The following is a 22,557-nucleotide window of genomic DNA, read 5'->3' on the forward strand; positions in this document are numbered from 1 at the left end:
AGTGCAAATGTCAAGATTCGCCAATGCACTGCCCTTTCATACCTTGTGTACATGATACTATCGCCATCTGTATATACGGCTAACGCTATCCCTTCACGTTTGTTACCTCAGTGTAGCTTCAAGTCTAATTTTCGTTGATTTTAATTTTCATTAACTCGCGCCCCCGCTAATAAGGTGGGTTCCCAAATCGACGACTCCTGTGGATATACTTAGCTTGAAGCCGTTCGTTGTCAGGGTGCAAATCTACGCTTTCATATGTATGTTTGAGGTGATGTGTTAGCTTACTAAATAATAAACAAACACTTCGAATAATCTTTCTCGATTTTTCTTCTGTTTAAAAATAAAGTGATATCGATGCACTGAATGACTGCCCTTGTGAGTCAGTGTTGCCACCTTCACCCAAGGCGAAAACAACACATTTGTATTCTGCTATAGCATCTCCCAAGACTCTCACCACAACGACACCCACGCAAATGCTACTGCCTAAAACATTCCACTTCAGCTGAGACCACTGCTTTTATTCCAGTGGCTGATGTTGTCATTCCCATGGTATCGGACAAGCTGTGTGTTAGAGTTATGACGTGTGTTACGCTTCAAATGAAGTATTGTGTAAATTTAAATTATTTTGGTGGCTAATAATATAGACAGTTCACTGCACCAAAATGTCATTGGAAATACCTCAAAAATTGGAGGTTCGGGTCGTATGTAAATTGTGTTTTCAATGTTTTGATTAAATCGGGTTGAAGGGGGCGGAATGGACTAGAAAAATAGCTGTCACATCACAATCGATCCCAGCCTCCTCGTTGTAAGGGCTTAAAGCGGCAGCTTTGACTGTACATCTGCCGCCAACTGCGAAATTAGTGTGGAACGTACAGAATCTACCACCGATATGAATATATCGTCATTTCTTTCTAGTGTGTTAGATGGATATAATGAGCAAGGACATGATGTCTTAAGAATACATCAAAGTTTTGGAAGATTAGCAGAAAGTGCTCCATGAAATGCGCAATGGGCGTTCGTCCCTCATCGATGACGACTTCGTGGAACAGACGCAGCAGCGCGTTATGGATAATCATCGCTTCATGGTTATTGAACTCAACGACCATTTTAGGCTGATAATCCGATCGCAGTAGCTGTAACATATCGTCAGAACACGAGAAGCAGGACGCTCAGTGCAAATGCGCTGATTATCAACACTGCTCGCCCTCATATGGCTCTGCGCTTATCGTATTTTCGTTCATCGGGTAAATAATCTGACCATCTATACTGTATTCTTGTTTTTGCTCGCATTTATTTCCATCTTTTCGTACACCCGAGGAAGTCCACACAAGGGATGATAACGGCAATCACATACTGGTTCCAAGACCCAGACGCTGATTTTTATGAGTCAGTCGATTCCACGGGAAAGCAAGTGCCTCAGTTCTGAAAATATTTTGAGAAGTTGCTCAATGATTTCTGTATGTGATTAAAGTTTCCCAGTAACTAAATTTCCTTCCTTTCTGCATCAGAAGAGAAGGACAACCCTAATAAAATAAAATAATTTTTGCATTTCTTCAGCGTCAGGTGATGTCTTCTGATGTCAGGGGGACTCACAGTGAATAAACCTTACTTTTGACACTAACGAAACGAAAATGTCAATCATCTGCGAGACGCTTCGTAGGGAGCCGTTATTTTCCAATTTACGTTTTTTCGGGTTATTCGAGGTTAATTCTGCCAGAATGTAGTCTGTAAAAGGTCCTGTGCTGATACTCCTTTTGGCAGTGATTCAGCTTGCCCTCTGAATTTCAGTAGCTTTAGCCAAGTTAATATGTATAATTTCTTTAACTACTTATGTACCACACGGTAAGCATCGCACTGGAGCTGAAGAGCAGTGGAATAGCACTGGAGTCAGAAAATTTAGGTACTTAAAAGGAAGGAAGCAAGATATATTGCAGATAACGTGGAAATTGAATACCATCTTTGATTAATGGAGTGTGGGAAAGTATTATTGTTTGTCTTCTAAAAAATTCTAAAAATTAATGTTATTTCCAAGGGTAGCAGTACTCAGTAAGTAGACAGTAAGTATAGCACATCTGCTGTTAGTAATGGAATACTAACAGACAGTTCCTTCGTTCTGGTTTAACACAGAGGATGTTCGTAATGTAACTGGAAGAGGTCTGTAACTATCAGTGACTATAAAGTGGTTGCTGCTGCTGAGGATGATAATGAATCCGTCAGTCCAGGAACTATGCTGAAGAATGTTCGTTACAATTTTTTCGGTTAAAGTACATTATTTTGTAAAAGTAATGTAAATAAAACAGGGACAGACGACACTGAGGTAAAGGACGATTCTTCCGAAAGTTTCTCTGAGCAGGAATCGGTTGAACGAACGCACTGTACGACTGGTTATCTGATTCGGTTCCCAGCACAAGGATAACTTTTCCGCTGTCTCTGTAGTAATATAGACGTATGCGACAGCTTGCAAAGTTGACAGAGTGGGAGGCCAGAGATGTTTTAGTGTATTTCTTGTTCAAAGAAGAAGAAATTAACCCCTTAGAATTTGATAAATGTCTCTGCACAGGCAGGTATGGTGACATTTTATATTAGGATAAGATTACCACGGTCCGCAGCTCGTGGTCTTGCAGTAGCGTTCTCGCTTCCCGCGCACGGGTTCGATTCCCGGCGGGGTCGGGGATTTTCTCTGCCTAGAGATGACTGGGTGCTGTTGTGGCGTTTTCATCATCATCAGTCATTCCCATTACGGTCGGAGAAAGGCAATGGCAAACCACCTCCGCTAGGACCTTGCCATGTCGGCGGTGCGGGTCTCCCGCATCGTCCACTACGCTGCTCGGAGTAGGGGACCTCATCATCTTATGACCATGACTACCCACCCACACTAGCACCCACCCTCACACACATACACTATGTGATCAAAAGTATCCGGACACCCCAAAAACATACGTTTTTTATATTAGGTGCATTTTCCTGCCACCTACTGCCAGGTACTCCATATCTGCGACCTCAGTAGTCATTACACATCGTGAAAGATCAGAATGGGGCGCTCCGTGGAACTCACGGACTTCGAACGTGGTCAGATGATTGAATATCAGTTGTGTCAGACGTCTGTACGCAAGATTTCTGCACCCCTAAACATTCCTAGGCCCACTGTTCCCGATGTGATAGGCCTAGTGAAGTGGAAACGTGAAGGGACACGTACAGCACAAAAGTGTACAGACCGACCTCGTCTGTTGACTGACAGAGACAGCCGACAGTTGAGGAGGGTCGGAATACGTAATAGGCAGACATCTATCCAGACCATTACACAGGAATTCCAAACTTCATCAGGGTCCACTGCAAATACTATGACAGTAAGACGGGAGGTGAGAAAACTTGGATTTCATGGTCGAGCGGCTGCTCAGAAGCCACACATCACGGCGGTCAACGCCAAACGACGCCTCGCTTGGTGTAAAGAGCGTAAACATTGGACTATTGAACAGTGGAAAAACGTTGTGTGGAGTGACGAATCACGGTACACAATGTGGCGATCCGTTGGCAGAGTGTGGGTATGACGAATGCCCGGTGAACGTCCTCTGCCAGCGCGTGTAGCGCCAACAGTAAAATTCGGAGGCGGTGGTGTTATGGTGTGGTCGTGTTTTTCATGGAGGGGGCTTGCACCCCTTGTTGTTTTGCAACGCACTATCACAGCACAGGCCTACATTGATGTTTTAAGCACCTTCTTGCTTCCCACTGTTGAAGAGCAGTTCGGAAATGGCGACTGCATCTTTCAACACGATCGAGCACCTGTTCATAATGCAAGGCCTGTGGCGGAGTGGTTACACGACAATAACATCCCTGTAATGCACTGGTCTGCACAGAGTCCTGACCTTAATCCTATAGAACACCTTTGGGATGTTCTGAAACGCCGACTTCGTGCCGGACCTCACCAAAAGACATAGATACCTCTCCTCCGTGCAGCACTCCGTAAAGAATGGGCTTCCATTTCCCAAGAAATCTTTCAGCACCTGATTGAACGTATGCCTGCGAGAATGGAAGCTGTCATCAAGGCTAAGAGTGGGCCAACACCATATTGAATTCCAGTACTATCAATGGAGGGCGCCACGAACTTGTAAGTCATTTTCAGCCAGGTGTCCGGATACTTTTGATCAGATAGTGTACACTGTAGAAATGAAGGAAGATTTGTGTGTATGCGCGAGCGTGTATGTGTGTGTGTTTGGGGGGGGGGGGGGGAGAGAGTGAGAGAGAAGGGGGGGGGGGGATTGAGGGTTGCGGGGGGGAGGAGGGATCATGTAACTTGCAGTGTACATGCACTCTTTCAAAATTGCCAGCGGACCCTGAAACATTATGGAGAGGAAAGAATAGGAACCGTACCTTAACATTCCCGCATTGTAAGTCGATCACCCATGAAAATAGATAACAACATTTGGGTAAGGACCAATGAGTAAAGACGAGTGTTACTGAAAGCTATCCCTGTGCAGTTTGAATTCTGTTTCACCTTCCAAGCTCTTCTCTCGTAGTCAGGACTCGCTCACGCGCATCATACTCGCCATCCTGTGTGCCAGTCGAACGAATTACATATCAAACAACGTAATGGGTCCAGCAAAGTAAATGATAAGAAATCTGTTTCCAGCATGCATGCCCGAAGGAGCATTGTATCGTACATCTGAACAACACAGACACTGAAATATCTTATTTATCCGCTAACACTGAACAAGCGACATTCAATTTAAATGTCTCTCCTGTACGGGAATATACATAATGGATGTACGAGTGCAGGTTTTAGACACATGGTTGACGACGTATGGAAGTTTTGGTCTGGCCGTGAATCGTGCTCACATAAATTAATCGTAAGGCGACTGCTCGCCATAAGAGGGAAATCGGGGTTCGAGTCTCGGCCCAGCACAAATTTTCGTTGTCCTCATTCCATTATACAGCCGATGGCTGTCCATATGCGGAACTGCCAATACATTTTATGTATTTTATAACGGCTGTTCCTTCAGAACTGCATGCATGTCGGAAGGAATCGCGTCGTAAAACGGGACAACACTGGCACCGCTATATACAATTTAAAATCCATAACAATTAGCAGTTTCCTTTGCAATATTGCTAAGTGTTAACAATGAAGATAAAATTGAATTAATTTCTTTGTGATTTCTTCACATATGCGTGCTAATAGCATCTGACCTTGCGCATGTTCCAGAGTTTCACAGTAATGTTGAATGCAGTTAATGTTTTCAGCCTTGCAAAGCTAAAATATGAAGAACGTGGTATGCAACAAAAATCACCTACTTCTCCTCAAGACGTACATATGTGCTATTTATTAGTTAGTTTCTTGGACATTCATTCCAATGCTGTTGACATTGCGTTAGGAATTTTGGAAACATTAGAAGAAACAGGAAATAACTCGAACAATTCCATGAATTGTGGTTCGAACCATGATCGTTGCGCTAATTAAAGTCCAGAACAAAAATAAAGTACCTTCCAAGATCAAAGAAAACACGTACAGTAATAACTTTCAGCGGCAAAGAAAAGGCTGAAAATTTTTTGTTTCATCTGAAAAGCCTGTTTCGTTTCGTAAAATCAGAACATGAATTATATAAATGGAGGAACGATTTACTCGAAGTACGAAATATGCGCCAAAATGAAACTCGCAAAAGTGTGAAAGAAAAACTATTTGAAAGGTTTAGAACAGTTCGTGGGAGTCAATGCATCGTTACCGAGAGAGAGACTGGGCGCTCTGAATTGCAAGTGGGATGAACATTACTGATTTCCAGGCTTCTTCGATCTGGTTAATCAGAGTCAGGAAATTATACGGAAAAAGAAGTCGCAAAATTACGACGTTTATCTCAAGTAAATATGTCATTAATAGGTAATGCAACAGAGAAATTTGTAGTTGACGTGAAGACTAAGCCTCCTGTTATCCTCTAAAAGCTATATGTAAAGCCAATCGTGCAAGTTTCATCCAAACAACACTTCAGCACTTCCAACGAAAGAAAGACAAAGTCGCTTGTGCGGTCCATGAATGATGTGACACAATCGTATCCAACAATGCCAGTGATAAGTTTCAGTCGGTCACAGTTTCCACAATTTTGTTCCTGTCTTCAGGAATATCAAGGCAATTAAGAAAACAGGAATGTTCCTTGCAAACGTCTTGTAATCTACGTAGAAGATTCTGGGAAACTGCAAGAAAATAACGTCGTCTTACCATCTGCAGGGAATAATTCACTGCTTTTGTTGGACTCTTGTCCTGGACATTACGACACGTCTTTCTTTAGGCGGACGACGAAAAGACTGTTAATATAATTTGGATTCCACCCGGAACTAATAGTGTGATTCAGCCTCTCGATACAAAATTGTTTCAGTAGTATAAAGCATTTTTCAGATCATTGTCGGACAATATAATTTCCGATGACTTTTTATTATTTCAGATTTATCAGCAGAACAGTACTGTTAAACTTCATTCATTTCTGCATTCCCAGTTTGCATCACCACATTTTGCGAATTTGATTAAGTATGCCTGGTACGCAGTACAATATGCAGAACAACGACCACGACTATTTCTTACTCCATTCCAGTTCTGTCTAAATAAAACAAGTGACTGTTGTGATGTGCCTGAATGCATTAATTTTTCTTTTATCTGGTGTGCCTGTTGTAAGGAAAATGTTTGTTTTCGTCTCGCGACAGGCATCTCGCATTTTTGTGACGACTGCTGTTTCGTAGTTAGAAAAATATATATTATTCAAAAATTATCGTAAGAACTGTGCTACAGGAACTGTTATAAAATGTTTAATGTCAACAAATTAAAGTCCCGATTGATCGATATCGTCTGTGATGTAACATCATACACTATCTTGATTTTGTTCCTCCTGCTAGTCACTTGTGTGACAATTACATCTGCAATAGTTTAGCTGTCGATAAGATCTCCAAGTTACTCAAAAAATAAATGATGAGAGACATTTTTAGTATGGTCTGAGTGCTTAAAATTCACTTGTGTGCACTTCGAACTTAGCGCTACGCGGCGCTACATCCTCTTGTAGGACTGTACAAACCGCTGTTACAAGCGGTTCTTCATGCGGCAAAGATGAGCAACTTAATATTTTTTTAAAAAATACTTATGGTGCGACTTAGCAACTACAATTATAACAGTGTGTTTCTCTCGGTGTACTCTGCATGAAAAATTTCACGGTAGGATTCGACATGGCATATTGGATCATTCCCCTATTAGTCGAAATCGTCTGTTTTTACACCTAAAGACTACATTACCCAGGCGGCACTACCTCGCCCTGCTGTCTTCCACAGGTCTTTCACTTCCGAGCGGTGAAACTGAAAGGAGCTTGTCCCTGTTTGTGGGGGAGGTAAATATTAACAAACTGCCGCGATTTTAAATGGACTACCCAGCCACTATCCGATCGTGTAAGACGCTGGTAACTGCCCTACTTGCAGGGATCCATGATTCGTTCGGACGCTGAGTAAAATTCGGAGCCTATAACAACACTAATAAGAAATAAATTGAGAATTAATAAAAACAGAGATATTCTGAAATCAGAATTTAGCAGATCACAATATAAAGCCGACGGAAGCCTTCAGTAACGCTACACACTGCCAGATGGCAAAGAGAACACTTACTGACACCATAGATAGACACACAGAACTACGATCATATCGGAGTAAGAATGTTGAAAGGTGAGAGGCAGATCAGGGTAACAAAGGGGGGGGGGGGCGGAGTTTGGTGAATCTTATCACATGGCTGGCGCAGTGGGATTGCAGTTGTAGCGCGGTACTCGCGCACACCGTGTGAACAAAACGGCGTGCGTATTCGAGGGTCAAAAAATGGCTCTGAGCACTATGGGACATAACATCTTAGGTCATCAGTCCCCTAGAACTTAGAACTACTTAAACCTAACTAACCTAAGGTCATCACACACATTCATGCCAGAGGCAGGATTCGAACCTGCGACCGTAGCGGCCACGCGGTTCCAGACTGTAACGCCTTTAACCGCTTGGCCACACCGGCCGGTATTCGAGGGTCGCTGCTGTGTTCTGAACTAATGACCAGTTGAACTGCTACTGCTACATGTCAGTAAATTCTACAGCCTCTGGTGTGCCTCGAAGACTCAACTGCGTGAGCCGGACGTGGGGACAACCGGACCTTTTATGGCATGACTGGAGGCACACTCTTGTAGTCTTCCGACTTCAAAGAAACAGTGCCGTTGCCAGGTAAGTTGGAGGCTAAGGGCTCCGGAGCCTGACTGATGAGGTATAATAACTTACCACGTCCTTTTTCCCAAAAAGGCTTCGTATGCTGGCACAATTCCAACCATCAGGAAGACAGATTTCATTGTATCACCACACCTCTCACGAGGCGGCAGTGGCCCGTTTAAACCTTGGGTAGCTTTTAAGGTTCTCTGCCGTACTGCGTAAAATATTAACTCCTCTCAAAATGGCAACAACGAAACCTGATTCCAAATTTTAGTGCCTCGGATTTCTAGGAATCACCATCACGAAATATCTTTTGTCTCGGAAATTTCTTTAGTGATTTAAATCACAACTGAAGTATCAAGCAACTCGAAATAGAACTAATAGAGAAATTACGGATACATCGGTGCGTTGTTCGTTACATATGGATCCTAAATTTCTCATCTGACTGATTGCTTCTTAATTCGTACTTGACTCTCCCTTAGTTTGCGGCCTTGCACGGCCGACTACGCGCATGTCTCGGCGCGCGATGGTCCTGGGAATGTCCGATGAGTTACACATTTCTGAGAATGCATAGGTGTGTTAACAGCGACCGTCCCAAAAGTACCCAGTGAAAATGCAACTTCGATAAATAGCTTTAGTCCCACTGAGTCAGGCGGGTAGCTGCGCAAATTAGTGGTAAGTTTTTTGTAATTACCTGAGGAATACTCAGAGCAGGGACTACTTTGATAAAGATGACGACAAAACAGGAGCTGAACTATCGAGTATCAAAGTGAACGCAGTGGTCCTCGTTTCTTAAGTTATTCACTACTCTCATCTTCACCATGTCTTTCAGTTCAGATTTAAAAAATTAAGGACTGTGGAACTTCTATTAATAAATGTCTATTGGCAATACAGGGTGTATCAAAAAGAATCATACGATTTTAAAAAAATCGTAACTGTTATGTTATTTGAGATATGTACGTGAACAATGTATTGTTCGAAAGAGCTAACTTTCGAGTTTTACATGTTTCCCGCTAGAACTTCAGTTCTAGTAAAAATGGTGTCGGGACAATAAAAAGCGTTTTGTGTTCTACGTTTTACGCAGTGCGGGTCAGTAATAACTGTTTAGCGTGACTTTCGTACTAGGAATGGCGTGGATCCTCCTGCAGCACACAGCACTAGACGATGGCATGAGCAATTCCGAGAAACTGGTTGTTTGTGTAAAGGCACATTGCCGGACAGTCTCCGAGCGTCTGCCGCAGACGTCGAACGCATGCGCCACAGTTTCACAAGGAATACGCAGAAATCCGTTCTCCGACAGCTCAACATGCCCCCGACGCCCGTCTGACGTATGTTGTGTCGACGTTTACACATGAAACCATATAAAATTCAGCTGCTGCAAGCTTTTCGTGAAGGTGACAAACAACAACGTGTGAAGTTCTGTACTTTCGTTCTTGGCAAGATGGAGGATGACAGTTTTCTTACACGCTACTGTTTAGTGACGAGGCAACATTTCATTTAAATGGAAAGGTGAACCGTCATAATGTGAGAATATGGGGTAAGGAAAAAACACATGAAGTTGTACAACATGAGAGGGACTCTCCAAAATTGAATGTGTTTTCTGCAGTTTCACGGGAAAAGGTGTATGGTCCATTTTTCTTTGCCGAGAACACTGTACCGACAGGATGCGACACTGTCACACTGGAATCTGGAAGTGCGGGAATTTTTTAATCAAAGGATTACTGAACTATGGGTCGATCGCACTGCACAAAATAATTCAGCCTTACATTATTGGTCTCCAAGGTCACCAGACCTGACAGCAGCTGTGGAAACTGTAATTCAAACATGCTCGCTGCAGTGTGGGAACAACCTGAATACCGCACTGACATATGCCGTGCATCTCAAGGTGTGCATGCAGAACACCTATCAAAAGGTATGAAAGAAGAGCTTTTTTAGTTTCCCGTTCAACAAAAAACAAACTTCATTCCGTATGTTTATTAGTTTCAGAAATATAGACGTGCCAAATCAGATGATTTTTTTTTATACATCCTATATAATGATTAACCACCAATGATTTATTGGACTAAAGAAGGTGAATGTACCGTAAAAAGTAGATTCGAAGTCTTTATACCCTCTCCGTGAGTAACCTTTTCTCGGACTTATTACATTGGTTATCGAATTTTCCAATTTTCGCTATGCATAATAGCGTATTGTCCGTTACTGTCCCTAGAATAGCTTTAGTATCACTTTAACGTTCTTTAGTCCTGGCTAGTTTAGAGTAAATACTTGCAACGTACGGAAGGAAAGACTTTGAGCTGCACAGTTACCTATCTTCTTATTTGTCTCATGATTGGTTGTGGGTTATTAACTGATAAATGTGAAGAATGTACAGTCGATTTACGAAAGACTATGTACTCACAATCGATCGACCATGTAAATTTCAAAGTGGAATACGAAATATTTATGTTATCTTTTTAAAAAATTATCTACTTTTCTTTCTAAACGGGGATACATCTACTCTGCCATTAAATGTGTAATTTAATAACATTACGACATGACAAACGCAATTTCATACAGTAATTAAAAGCGAATACGCAGGGTCATAGCCTCATCAGTTTAAATTATTCACTCCGGTGTGCCTCGCGCCCTCTGGCGTTCGTTTCTATCCTAATATTTCAGCCTCTAATATAAAGCTCCTTTGAAAAAAATTTAAAAAAAATATTATAATGATGCAGCTCATTTTCCTGTGCTTCATGTGTAAGCTTACCTGGGATTGTGTTCAGACGAAAAGTGTTTAATTTGACACTCACGAGTCTGTTCCCTTCGACCCATCCTCCTAGCTGATACTAAATCTCTTTGATGTGAGAAGTCCTATTAAGCATTATAGCACACCGCTGACGCTAATACCTCGTACAAGTTGTGTGTTCAAGAGATTCCTGATGTGAACTGTAGGGTGTATGAAGCCTTCTACAAATATGATTACATATGTATGACTACTTTAAACACCAGTTGAAAATAATGATACTTAATTATGTTGGTTTCCATTATTCAGCTTCGCTGTTATTGCATACTTTTATAAAGCTTTCTTAAACGAGTTCAGGTTGAAATCTTACTGTTATCTCCTTAATATACATCCTGATGGGAAAACTTAAACGAAAGAACATTTGTGGTGCCGTAATATGCGTAAAATAAGTTCTGACGAGGTAAGCTGAGTGAAATGATACTGCTTTGTTAAATGAACATTGGAATTAATCTGAGATTGGTTCAATACCTCTGTATTCCCCTAGCTCGCCTGCCACTTTGGTAATTTGGATGAGCAACAAAATCTCAGGTGACATATTATTAAACTAATGTCGCACAGTGGAAACGGCTTCTAGCGATCAGATGGCGTTGACCTGGGTGGAAAGTGGTGGTTTGCTTTTGCATCAGTGATGGGAGATTTGTATCTATTTCAAATGATCTTGGTTTATTAAGACACGATTAACTAACTGAACACGCATCTGGAATACGAACACCAGTTCTCAAACAATGAACGACTAGCAAAATGTTACATGGCGTGGAATGGTTTCCGTTGCACAGACACTTTGTAGAAAGTTGGGAAATACACTCATGTGGAGACAAAAATCAGTAAATCCTTTCTTATAAGAAGGGAAAAATATAATTATCTCTCATGCCTTGAAGATACACCTGAGAAGTATGCTTCTCCACTAAGTATAGACAGCTATTACAAGCACCGGTGACAGTGAAGGAAAAAATACGGCCTAGTGGGGAATTGAGAACCGTTGATATGTTTGTTGAATCTAAAGTCATTAGGAGACATAAGAACGACCTCAAAATTCTCCTTCATTTGGCTGAACCAAGTAAGCAAAAACGAAAGTAACGAAAACGCGACCAGTCATGGCCTAAACTCGGTCCTGTCAAAACACCAGAAGATCTTCCACAGTCACTTCGGTGCTCTTACTGCAGCAACCAAATGGCAGGTCAGGAATCGTTTCTCACCTTCCGTCATTGCCTCGCGCTCACTCGTCAGTGCTTCGGAATCACTCGTGTAATTCAGGCCATTCCGTTGACCTTAGGAGTGGGGAAAAGCAAAATGCCTCAAGTTTGGAAGTGACCAGTCATGCTCTCTCTCTCCTCTCGAGATTTTTCATCCTCGCCTGAAACTGTGGCTTACTCTGTCCGCTGCTGCCCACTGTATCTCACGTCTGCTGTTCTCGAATCCAAAGGGAGGGGGCAAAATCTCCTTAGGTTTTAAAATGTCCAATCATCCTCTGGCTTATAGCTCTGTGTTCCTTTCTCTCTCTCACCCACTGGCCACATTCGTCACCTCCAAAATGGTGTTCAATAGCACGTAGAGAGGGAAGAGGTATGGTGGATTGGAAACGCCCCAGTCATGGAAGGTGAGGCGCACAGCAATCGGTAGTAATCCCATTAGTGTTTTATTATTCTAGCTTATCTAGATTTCGGCTCTAAACAGCCGTCTTCAGTACATGTGAGTTACAATCTAATCAACTCGCGGCAGTACATGTTACCATACGGTCTTGCTGGTTTATGCACTCCAGTCAGGGGTTGTTTAATGCTACGAGTTTTTCTGTCCCTTTTCCGTTCTGCACTTCCCTCTCATGCCCAAACCTGACACTGTCTATTGAGTAGTAGCGAAAAGCTTTAGTTAAATTTTAAACTCGTCCCAACTAACAATACCCTCACCCAACTACAGTTGCACGTGGAGTAAGGAATAAAGGAACTTAAATGATATCAATCTGGCCAGGTTCGAGTAGGGCTCGCGCACTAGGGGTTCTGTACAGACTTAATTATGTGTATAGGCAATTCATCTACTCCGGGAACAGATATTGGAAAGATAAACAAAGACAAAATACGGTACTGCAGGTGTACCCAAAACTGGCTTCACATTAATGGAAGAGTGTTTCACATAAGAGGCACAACAGTAACATACTCCACAATACAGAAGAAAACCCACATCATGAACATTGTTACGAAGCAAATATCGTGACCTCCTGCAGTAGTAGCATACTACAAAAACTACTCAAAATTAAGAAGGAAAATTATTAAAATTAAGAAGGAAAGTTATTAAAAATGAAGCGACGTGCACATAATGTCAGAAATCAGTAATTCCGACAGTAAAGTTAAGGAGTTGAATGAAACGGCAGACAGGACAACCAGCCAAAGAAAAGGTTAACGTCGCTATTGAACTGAATGGAAGGGCTATAAATGATCAGGTAGAAAATACATTTGATAATGATATCTTAAGTTTAGTAGCAAGTACGAAGACAAATAGGTCAAAGGAAAAATCACAGCAGTGTGCTGAAAAGGCAGCTCTCATAAAATTCAGTCATATGAATGTATCACCAACTTCTGCTGCTGAAATTAAGAAAATTCTAAAACTTATTTGCCGTCGTCAAACCTCTCCATAAGAAAGGTGATAGAAGTGATGTCAATAATTAGCGACCTGTTTCACTGCCGACATCATTTTCCAAAATTTTTGAGAAAGAAACGTACTGTAGAAGAGTATCTCACCTGAGCAACAGTAGTATCCTCAGCGAGTCACAGTTTCGATTTCAGAAGAGTTGCCCTACTGAGAATGCTTTTTCCATGTGCACTCACCGAATTTCACAAGCATTAAATAATAAAATAGCAGCGGTTGGCATTTTCTGCGACATATGTGACAAACTACGTAAGATGATTGCGCTGGGTTTTATGTAACAAGCAACGCCTTCATATACCACGCTCCGGATGTTCATAACCTCTCACTCGTTATGCGCAAACTGTTAGTCCTACAGAAAAAATTAACATGAACGTTTTGTAGAAAATTTTATGTAGTTAAATTTTGTATTTGGATACGTTTACGCTAGAGGCCTCAGTTTTCGACTTATTCAAGGAAAACGAACACGTCACCTTCACACGTGATTTTCTTGAGTAATTCGAAAACTTTGGCCCCACAGGAAAAATGTATCCCAGCACAAAATTTAACTACATTAAATTTACTACATAAAGGTCCCGTTCATTTTCTCTACACGACTAATATCTTCTGCATACCAAGCGAGAAAATATGAAAATCTCGCGTGTGGTTTTTGAAGACGTTGAGAGTTGCACAATACCCAGCCGAAGGGGCAGCTGAAACATCCTGTGTAAAAACATGCAAAATATAAAATATTGTGGCAGTAGAGTGTAGTGTACTGAAATTCACATATCTGTCTACAGAAAAATTTATGGAAATAACGAAGGAGCAAAAGAACGCGAGACATAAAAAAATAAAATTAATATTAAACGTGAGATCTATTTATAATCTCGTTAAACACATATTCAAACAAAACCAAAATTGTTACAATGACCAATGAAGATGCTTTAAATTAGGAGAATAATACTTTTTACAGTCGCAAAACAAGGAATAACTCCCATATTTAACTCTTCATGTTTTCCCAGCGATCTGTTGATATCTTGGATATTCGGGAATCCAGCCGGATGTTCACGTCGTTCTCGCACGATATTTCAACAGCGTGCCTCGCTGTCTTCTTCAGGTGCTACCTGAGATTGGCTAGTTGATACGTAGGTTAAGCAACTGGTCCTTGGGTTTTTTTTGGTCCCAAGTCTACCCGCCTTCGGCGGTCTCTACTTGTTTTTGTGTTTCAGGATAGGGTAAGTTTTTCATAACTTTATTTTTAAAAACATTCAGAAGAAACTGGGCTCTCTCTTTTGGGGTCCTTTGTTCTTCTGGGGTTTTGTCCTTTCTTGTTAGTTTAGAAATTTTAATTTTTTCTTGCTTAGGAAATTTCAGCGTCTGATTTCTTGATATTCTTGTTGCAGTTGATGGTTGATATTGAGGTTAATTGTCTATTTGATTTATTTTGTTTTTAAGTTAGCCTGGTACTATTGATTTTGGTACTTTATACCTGTGCCACGGTTGTGGTGCTATTATTGCAACGGTTCTAAGTTGAGGGGTAAAATCTCGGCACATGTCCATTTTTCGGAAAATTTTTTGTGCATGATCTTGGATTTTTTTCTCTTATTGTCTTTTCCTGTAATTGTGCATGCATTTCAGCTACCCTCGTCCATCGAGGTACTGCAAGAGACCACGTCAGGCATGTATTTTGAAGAATTTGTAACTGCTTAATGTTGGTTTGACATGTAGTGCCCCATGCTGCCGCTCCGTATGGTATTGCTGGCTGAATGGTTTACTTGTATAATTGTAGTTTGGTTTTCGTGTTAAACTCTTTACTTTTGAAGAGCAGAATGAGCATATTCATCATTTTTTGAGCAGTTCTTTTTCTTTCTATTGTGTTCTCTTTGAATGTCTACATCTACATCTACATTTATACTCCGCAAGCCACCCAACGGTGTGTGGTGGAGGGCACTTTACGTGCCACTGTCATTACCTCCCTTTCCTGTTCCAGTCGCGTATGGTTCGCGGGAAGAACGACTGTCTGAAAGCCTCCGTGCGCGCTCTAATCTCTCTAATTTTACATTCGTGATCTCCTCGGAAGGTATAAGTAGGGGGAAGCAATATATTCGATACCTCATCCAGAAGCGCACCCTCTCGAAACCTGGCGAGCAAGCTACACCGCGATGCAGAGTCTGCCACTTGAGTTTATTAAACATCTCCGTAACGCTATCACGGTTACCAAATAACCCTGTGACGAAACGCGCCGCTCTTCTTTGGATCTTCTCTATCTCCTCCGTCAGACCGATCTGGTACGGATCCCACACTGATGAGCAATACTCAAGTATAGGTCGAACGAGTGTTTTGTAAGCCACCTCCTTTGTTGATGGACTACATTTTCTAAGGACTCTCCCAATGAATCTCAACCTGGTACCCGCCTTACCAACAAGTAATTTTATATGATCATTCCACTTCAAATCGTTCCGCACGCATACTCCCAGATATTTTACAGAAGTAACTGCTACCAGTGTTTGTTCCGCTATCATATAATCATACAATAAAGGATCCTTCTTTCTATGTATTCGCAATACATTACATTTGTCTATGTTAAGGGTCAGTTGCCACTCCCTGCACCAAGTGCCTATCCGCTGCAGATCTTCCTGCATTTCGCTACAATTTTCTAATGCTGCAACTTCTCTGTATACTACAGCATCATCCGCGAAAAGCCGCATGGAACTTCCGACACTATCTACTAAGTCATTTATATATATTGTGAAAAGCAATGGTCCCATAACACTCCCCTGTGGCACGCCAGAGGTTACTTTAACGTCTGTAGACGTCTCTCCATTGATAACAACATGCTGTGTTCTGTTTGCTAAAAACACTTCAATCCAGCCACACAGCTGGTCTGATATCCCGTAGGATCTTACTTTGTTTATCAGGCGACAGTGCGGAACTGTATCGAACGCCTTCCGGAAGTCAAGAAAAATAGCATCTACCTGGGAGCCTGTATCTAATATTTTCTGGGTCTCATGAACAAATAAGGCGAGTTGGGTCTCACACGATCGCTGTTTCCGGAATCCATGTTGATTCCTACATAGTAGATTCTGGGTTTCCGGAAATGACATGATACGCGAGCAAAAAACATGATCTAAAATTCTACAAGAGATCGACGTAAGAGATATAGGTCTATAGTTTTGCGCATCTGCTCGACGACCCCTCTTGAAGACTGGGACTATCTGTGCTCTTTTCCAATCATTTGGAACTCTCCGTTCCTCTAGAGACTTGCGGTACACGGCTGTTAGAAGGGGGGCAAGTTCTTTCGCGTACTCTGTGTAGAATCGAATTGGTATCCCGTCAGGTCCAGTGGACTTTCCTCTATTGAGTGATTCCAGTTGCTTTTCTATTCCTTGGACACTTATTTCGATGTCAGCCATTTTTTCGTTTGTGCGAGGATTTAGAGAAGGAACTGCAGTGCGGTCTTCCTCTGTGAAACAGCTTTGGAAAAAGGTGTTTAGTATTTCAGCTTTACGCGTGTCATCCTCTGTTTCAATGCCATCATCATCCCGTAGTGTCTGGATGTGCTGTTTCGAGCCACTTACTGATTTAACGTAAGACCAGAACTTCCTAGGATTTTCTGTCAAGTCGGTACATAGAATTTTACTTTCGAATTTAATGAACGCTTCACGCATAGCCCTCCTTACGCTAACTTTGACATCGTTTAGCTTCTGTTTGTCTGAGAGGTTTTGGCTGCGTTTAAACTTGGAGTGGAGCTCTCTTTGCTTTCGCAGTAGTTTCCTAACTTTGTTGTTGTACCACGGTGGGTTTTTCCCGTCCCTCACAGTTTTACTCGGCACGTACCTGTCTAAAACGCATTTTACGATTGCCTTGAACTTTTTCCATAAACACTCAACATTGTCAGTGTCGGAACAGAAATTTTCGTTTTGATTTGTTAGGTAGTCTGAAATCTGCCTTCTATTACTCTTGCTAAACAGATAAACCTTCCTCCCGTTTTTTATATTCCTATTAACTTCCATATTCAGGGATGCTGCAACGGCCTTATGATCACTGATTCCCTGTTCTGTACATACAGAGTCGAAAAGTTCGGGTCTGTTTGTTATCAGTAGGTCCAAGATGTTATCTCCACGAGTCGGTTCTCTGTTTAATTGCTCGAGGTAATTTTCGGATAGTGCACTCAGTATAATGTCACTCGATGCTCTGTCCCTACCACCCGTCCTAAACATCTGAGTGTCCCAGTCTATATCTGGTAAATTGAAATCTCCACCTAAGACTATAACATGCTGAGAAAATTTATGTGAAATGTATTCCAAATTTTCTCTCAGTTGTTCTGCCACTAATGCTGCTGAGTCGGGAGGTCGGTAAAAGGAGCCAATTATTAACCTAGTTCGGTTGTTGAGTGTAACCTCCACCCATAATAATTCACAGGAACTATCCACTTCTACTTCACTACAGGATAAACTACTACTAACAGCGACGAACACTCCACCACCGGTTGCATGCAATCTATCCTTTCTAAACACCGTCTGTACCTTTGTAAAAATTTCGGCAGAATTTATCTCTGGCTTAAGCCAGCTTTCTGTACCTATAACGATTTCAGCTTCGGTGCTTTCTATCAGCGCTTGAAGTTCCGGTACTTTACCAACGCAGCTTCGACAGTTGACAATTACAATACCGATTGCTGCTTGGTCCCCGCATGTCCTGACTTTGCCCCGCACCCGTTGAGGCTGTTGCCCTTTCTGTACTTGCCCAAGGCCATCTAACCTAAAAAACCGCCCAGCCCACGCCACACAACCCCTGCTACCCGTGTAGCCGCTTGTTGCGTGTAGTGGACTCCCTATCTATCCAGCGGAACCCGAAACCCCACCACCCTATGGCGCAAGTCGAATGTTAGTGATTTGTCCAAATGTATACCCAAATATTTTGTCTTTGAGCTCCAAGGTATGGGTTGGTCTGTGACTTGCAATTGAGTTGTTAATCTTGGTAGTCTCTTCTTTGTAAAAAATACTGCAGCTGTTTTTCTAGCGTTGAAAGTGATTTTGTTCTGTTTTTCCCAGTATTCCATTATTTCGATGTTTCTTCCGGATGTGAGGAAGGCCGTATCATCCGCATATAAGCTTAGGGTTACATGTGGTAGAGTCGGTATGTCGTTGATATAAAGATTAAATAATATTGGCGATGGTCCTTGGGTCGATCGAGTCCTGTATTTATGCCTGGAAGCAGCTGGGTGATCCCTAATCGGTCCGCGCCGAGTCGAGTGTTCCGTCTGTGGTCCGCGCCCGCCATACTCGTCTTCATTGGGGTCCATTGAAGCCGAGTCTGGTGAGCGCGGACCACAGACGGAACACTCGACTCGGCGCGGACCGATTAGGGAATGCCCAGCTCCTTCCAGGCATAAATACTGGACTCGATCGACCCAAGGACCAGTCTCAGGTAGCACCTGAAGAAGACAGCGGGGCACGCTGTCGAAATATCATGCGAGAACGACGCGAACATCCGGCTGGATTCCCGAATATCCGAGATGTCAACTCCCATATTACATTCAAAAGCCACCTTTACACGTAAAAGTGCCTCTCAGCCTGTTGGTGGCGACACACGCTGTCGGTGGCTACATGAGGTCTGTTTGCAGGTGGGAGTTCGCAGACGCGGAGATGCTGGACGACGAGACGCGCTACATGTCGTCGAGCGGCGCGCTCGTGCTGGTGCGCGCTCGCCCGTCGCACTCCGGCCGCTACTCCTGCCTGGCGCGCAACGCGGCCGGCGCCGCGCGCCTCGACGCCACGGTGGAGGTGGTGGCGCCGCTCTCCGTCCGCGTCACGCCGCAACTCCTGCTTGCCGGGCTCAACAAGTAACTCACTACCACTCTAACGCTTTCTGTACTAATCCCTTCGCTGCTGAATGCCCGAAAACGCGAACGGAAGCGCTCGATACCACTTCGCCTACTCACAACCAATCAGTTTCCAGTATTCGCATTCATTGACTTCGCCGAATCACAACCGAATTATAATGCAGCAAAGTAACATAGATTTCGGACTAAGTTACAGATCAGTATGACACCATATCTATGAATTTGTATTCACTTTCATTGGCTTCGCTAAGTCATCTATGACATTATACGGCACATCGTTACAATTCGGGACAAAGCCGATATCCGTTATCGGTTGGTTTAGATGCCCAGAGGCAGCTGTGCCTGCCGTACTGGCCGTGATGAGCTATGCTTTGCAGTGCGTGCTGCACTGACTTACAGTTATCGTACGCTCTTATAATATACTTATTCCCACAAAGAGGTTTTTAAAATAAATATCAAGTAGGCCTATTCTTTATTCTTCACATTCCTCAAAGTCGTCAACTTTACAAAGAATTAAATTTGAGAAAATGTATTATATGCTTCAAAATTAATAGCAGCACACAGTCTGACATCACATTGTTTACAGCAGTAACGAGAATCTTCTCATGTATTTATCCCAGCTGCATACGATAAACCTTACAAATCGGTTTTGTTTTAGGGAAGATCCAACAGCGCTTATAAAGTGCCTCTGCGAAGACGCAATGGATTTCCCTGGTGATAGTTCTCTAAAGTCTCACGAATAAGACTGAACTGAAATTCGGCGATTCTTCCCGGTATGAACGTTGTAAATGGCATCAGATCACAGTACGCACGTCTTTAAGGCGTGGAAAAAGTTTGTGTACAATTGCACGGTTTGCGTACACATTGCCCCGAGCTAAGTTCAAAATGGTTCAAATGGCCCTGAGCACTATGGGACTTAACATCTATGGTCATCAGTCCCCTAGAACTTAGAACTACTTAAACCTAACTAACCTAAGGACAGTACACAACACCCAGTCATCACGAGGCCTCGAGCTAAGTAACGTGTCATATTTGACCGCTGCAACAATAGACTTCTTGTAATCCGACACACACTTTGGTTTCAGTTTTTCCGAATTAGTTTCGCGGTTCAGTTTCCCAGATTATATGGTTTCACCTGTATGTCATGTATATTTACAAGTCCAAGTATGTTGCTGAGTTTGATTGCCTTTACTTTTTACAGTAGACCTATTTCGATGAACTGCCATCATCAGGTTATCTGTAAGTAGATGATACATAATTTTCGTACATTATTTCTAATTTTACTTGTAATTACTAAGTGAATTTCAGTATTACACGTTTTTACACACAGTAGGTCTTATGGTTTTGACATCCATGTGATATGGATGGTACTGACACTATCTATTTACTTGATAATTACGTAACTGAAAAAACAAGGGCCAAAAATAGCCTACACAACAGATAATACAGTACAGAGAAGATTAAGGGCAACCAATGCGAAAACAGGGAAATACAACATGTCTAGTATTTGCCAACTAATATGCCAGGACTGCATTACAATTTGTGTAAGACAGACGAGCATAAAATTTAATACCAGATATTTAAAACACAGAAGAATATTAAAAAGTAGCAGCTATCATTCTACATTTCCCGAAGAACTTATGGACATGAAACACACCCCAACAAACATCAACACCGACTTCAAAACTCTCAGAGGCACTAATAGGTCCCCACAAATCACACACACACACACACACACACACACACACACACACACACACATACATACAAACAAACAAAATAATTAAACAAAGCACACAAGCCGACCGGTGTGGCCAAGCGGTTCTAGGCGCTTCAGTCTGGAACCGCACGACCGCTACGGTCGCAGGTTCGCATCCTGCTTCGGGCATGGATGTGTGCGATGTGTTTAGGTTAGTTAGGTTTAAGTAGTTCTAAGTTCTAGGGGACTGATGACCTCAGATGTTAAGTCCCGTAGTGCTCAGAACCATTTGAACCAACCAAAGCACACAAACCTTCTCCTAACTACACACACACACACACACACACACACACACACTCACTCACTCACTCACAAACTCTCTCGTAAATAGCTTCTCTACATCAAGTTCTATGTGGTTGTAGATGACAAACTGTGAAAGGAAACAAGTGCAATAAGAAACATAAAAACCCAAGGAAACCACAGCGTAACATAACAAGGTACACTATTGGCCATTAAAATTGCTACACCTCGAAGATGACGTGCTACAGACGCGAAATTTAACCGACAAGAAGAAGATTCTGTGATATGCAAATGATTAGCTTTTCAGAGCATTCACACAAGGTTGGCGCCAGTGGCGACACCTACAACGTGCTGACGTGAGGAAAGTTTCCAACCGATTTCTCATACACAAACAGCAGTTGAACGGCATTGCCTGGTGAAACGTAGTTGTGATGCCTCGTGTAAGGAGGAGAAATGTGTACCCTCAGGTTTCCGATCACTTTGATAAAGGTCGGATTGTAGCCTATCGCTATTGCGGTTTATCGTATCGCGACACTGCTGCTCGCGTTGGTCGAGATCCAATGACTGTTAGCAGAATATGGAATTGGTGGGTTCAGGAGGATAATACGGAAAGCCGTGCTGAATCCCAAGGGCCTCGTATCACTAGCAGTCGAAATGACAGGCATCTTATCCGCGTGGCTGTAAAGGATCGTGCAGCCACGTCTCGATCCCTGAGTCAACATATGGGGACGTTTGCAAGACAACAATCATCTGTATCAACAGTTCGACGAAGTTTGCAGCAGCATGGACTATCAGCTCGGAGACCATGGCTGCGGTTACCCTTGACGCTGCATCACAGACAGGAGCGCCTGCGATCGTGTACTCAACGACGAACATGGTGCACGAATGGCAAAACGTCATTTTTTCGGATAAATCCAGGTTCTGTTTACAGCATCATGATGGTCGCATCCGTGTTTGGTGACATCGCAGTGAACGCACATTGGAAGCGTGTATTCGTCATCGCCATACTGGCGTATCACCTGGCGCGATGGTATGGGGTGCCATTGGTTACACGTCTCGGTCACCTCTTGTTCGCACTGACGGCACTTTGAACAGTGGACGTTACATTTCAGATGTGTTACG

General features: G+C 42.6%; 1 protein-coding gene across 1 annotated transcript in view; it reads left to right on the top strand.

Moving 5' to 3' along the window:
• LOC124722409 (Down syndrome cell adhesion molecule-like protein Dscam2) overlaps nt 1–22,557 on the top strand; it is a 758,217-nt gene that overhangs the window by 271,791 nt on the left and 463,869 nt on the right. Inside the window, exon 5 of the mRNA XM_047247577.1 lies at nt 19,218–19,436. Coding sequence (XP_047103533.1) covers nt 19,218–19,436 — 219 coding nt within the window. The remainder of the gene's footprint in view (nt 1–19,217; nt 19,437–22,557) is intronic.

This window comes from Schistocerca piceifrons, chromosome X, assembly GCF_021461385.2.
Source record: "Schistocerca piceifrons isolate TAMUIC-IGC-003096 chromosome X, iqSchPice1.1, whole genome shotgun sequence".
NCBI lineage: Eukaryota > Metazoa > Arthropoda > Insecta > Orthoptera > Acrididae > Schistocerca > Schistocerca piceifrons.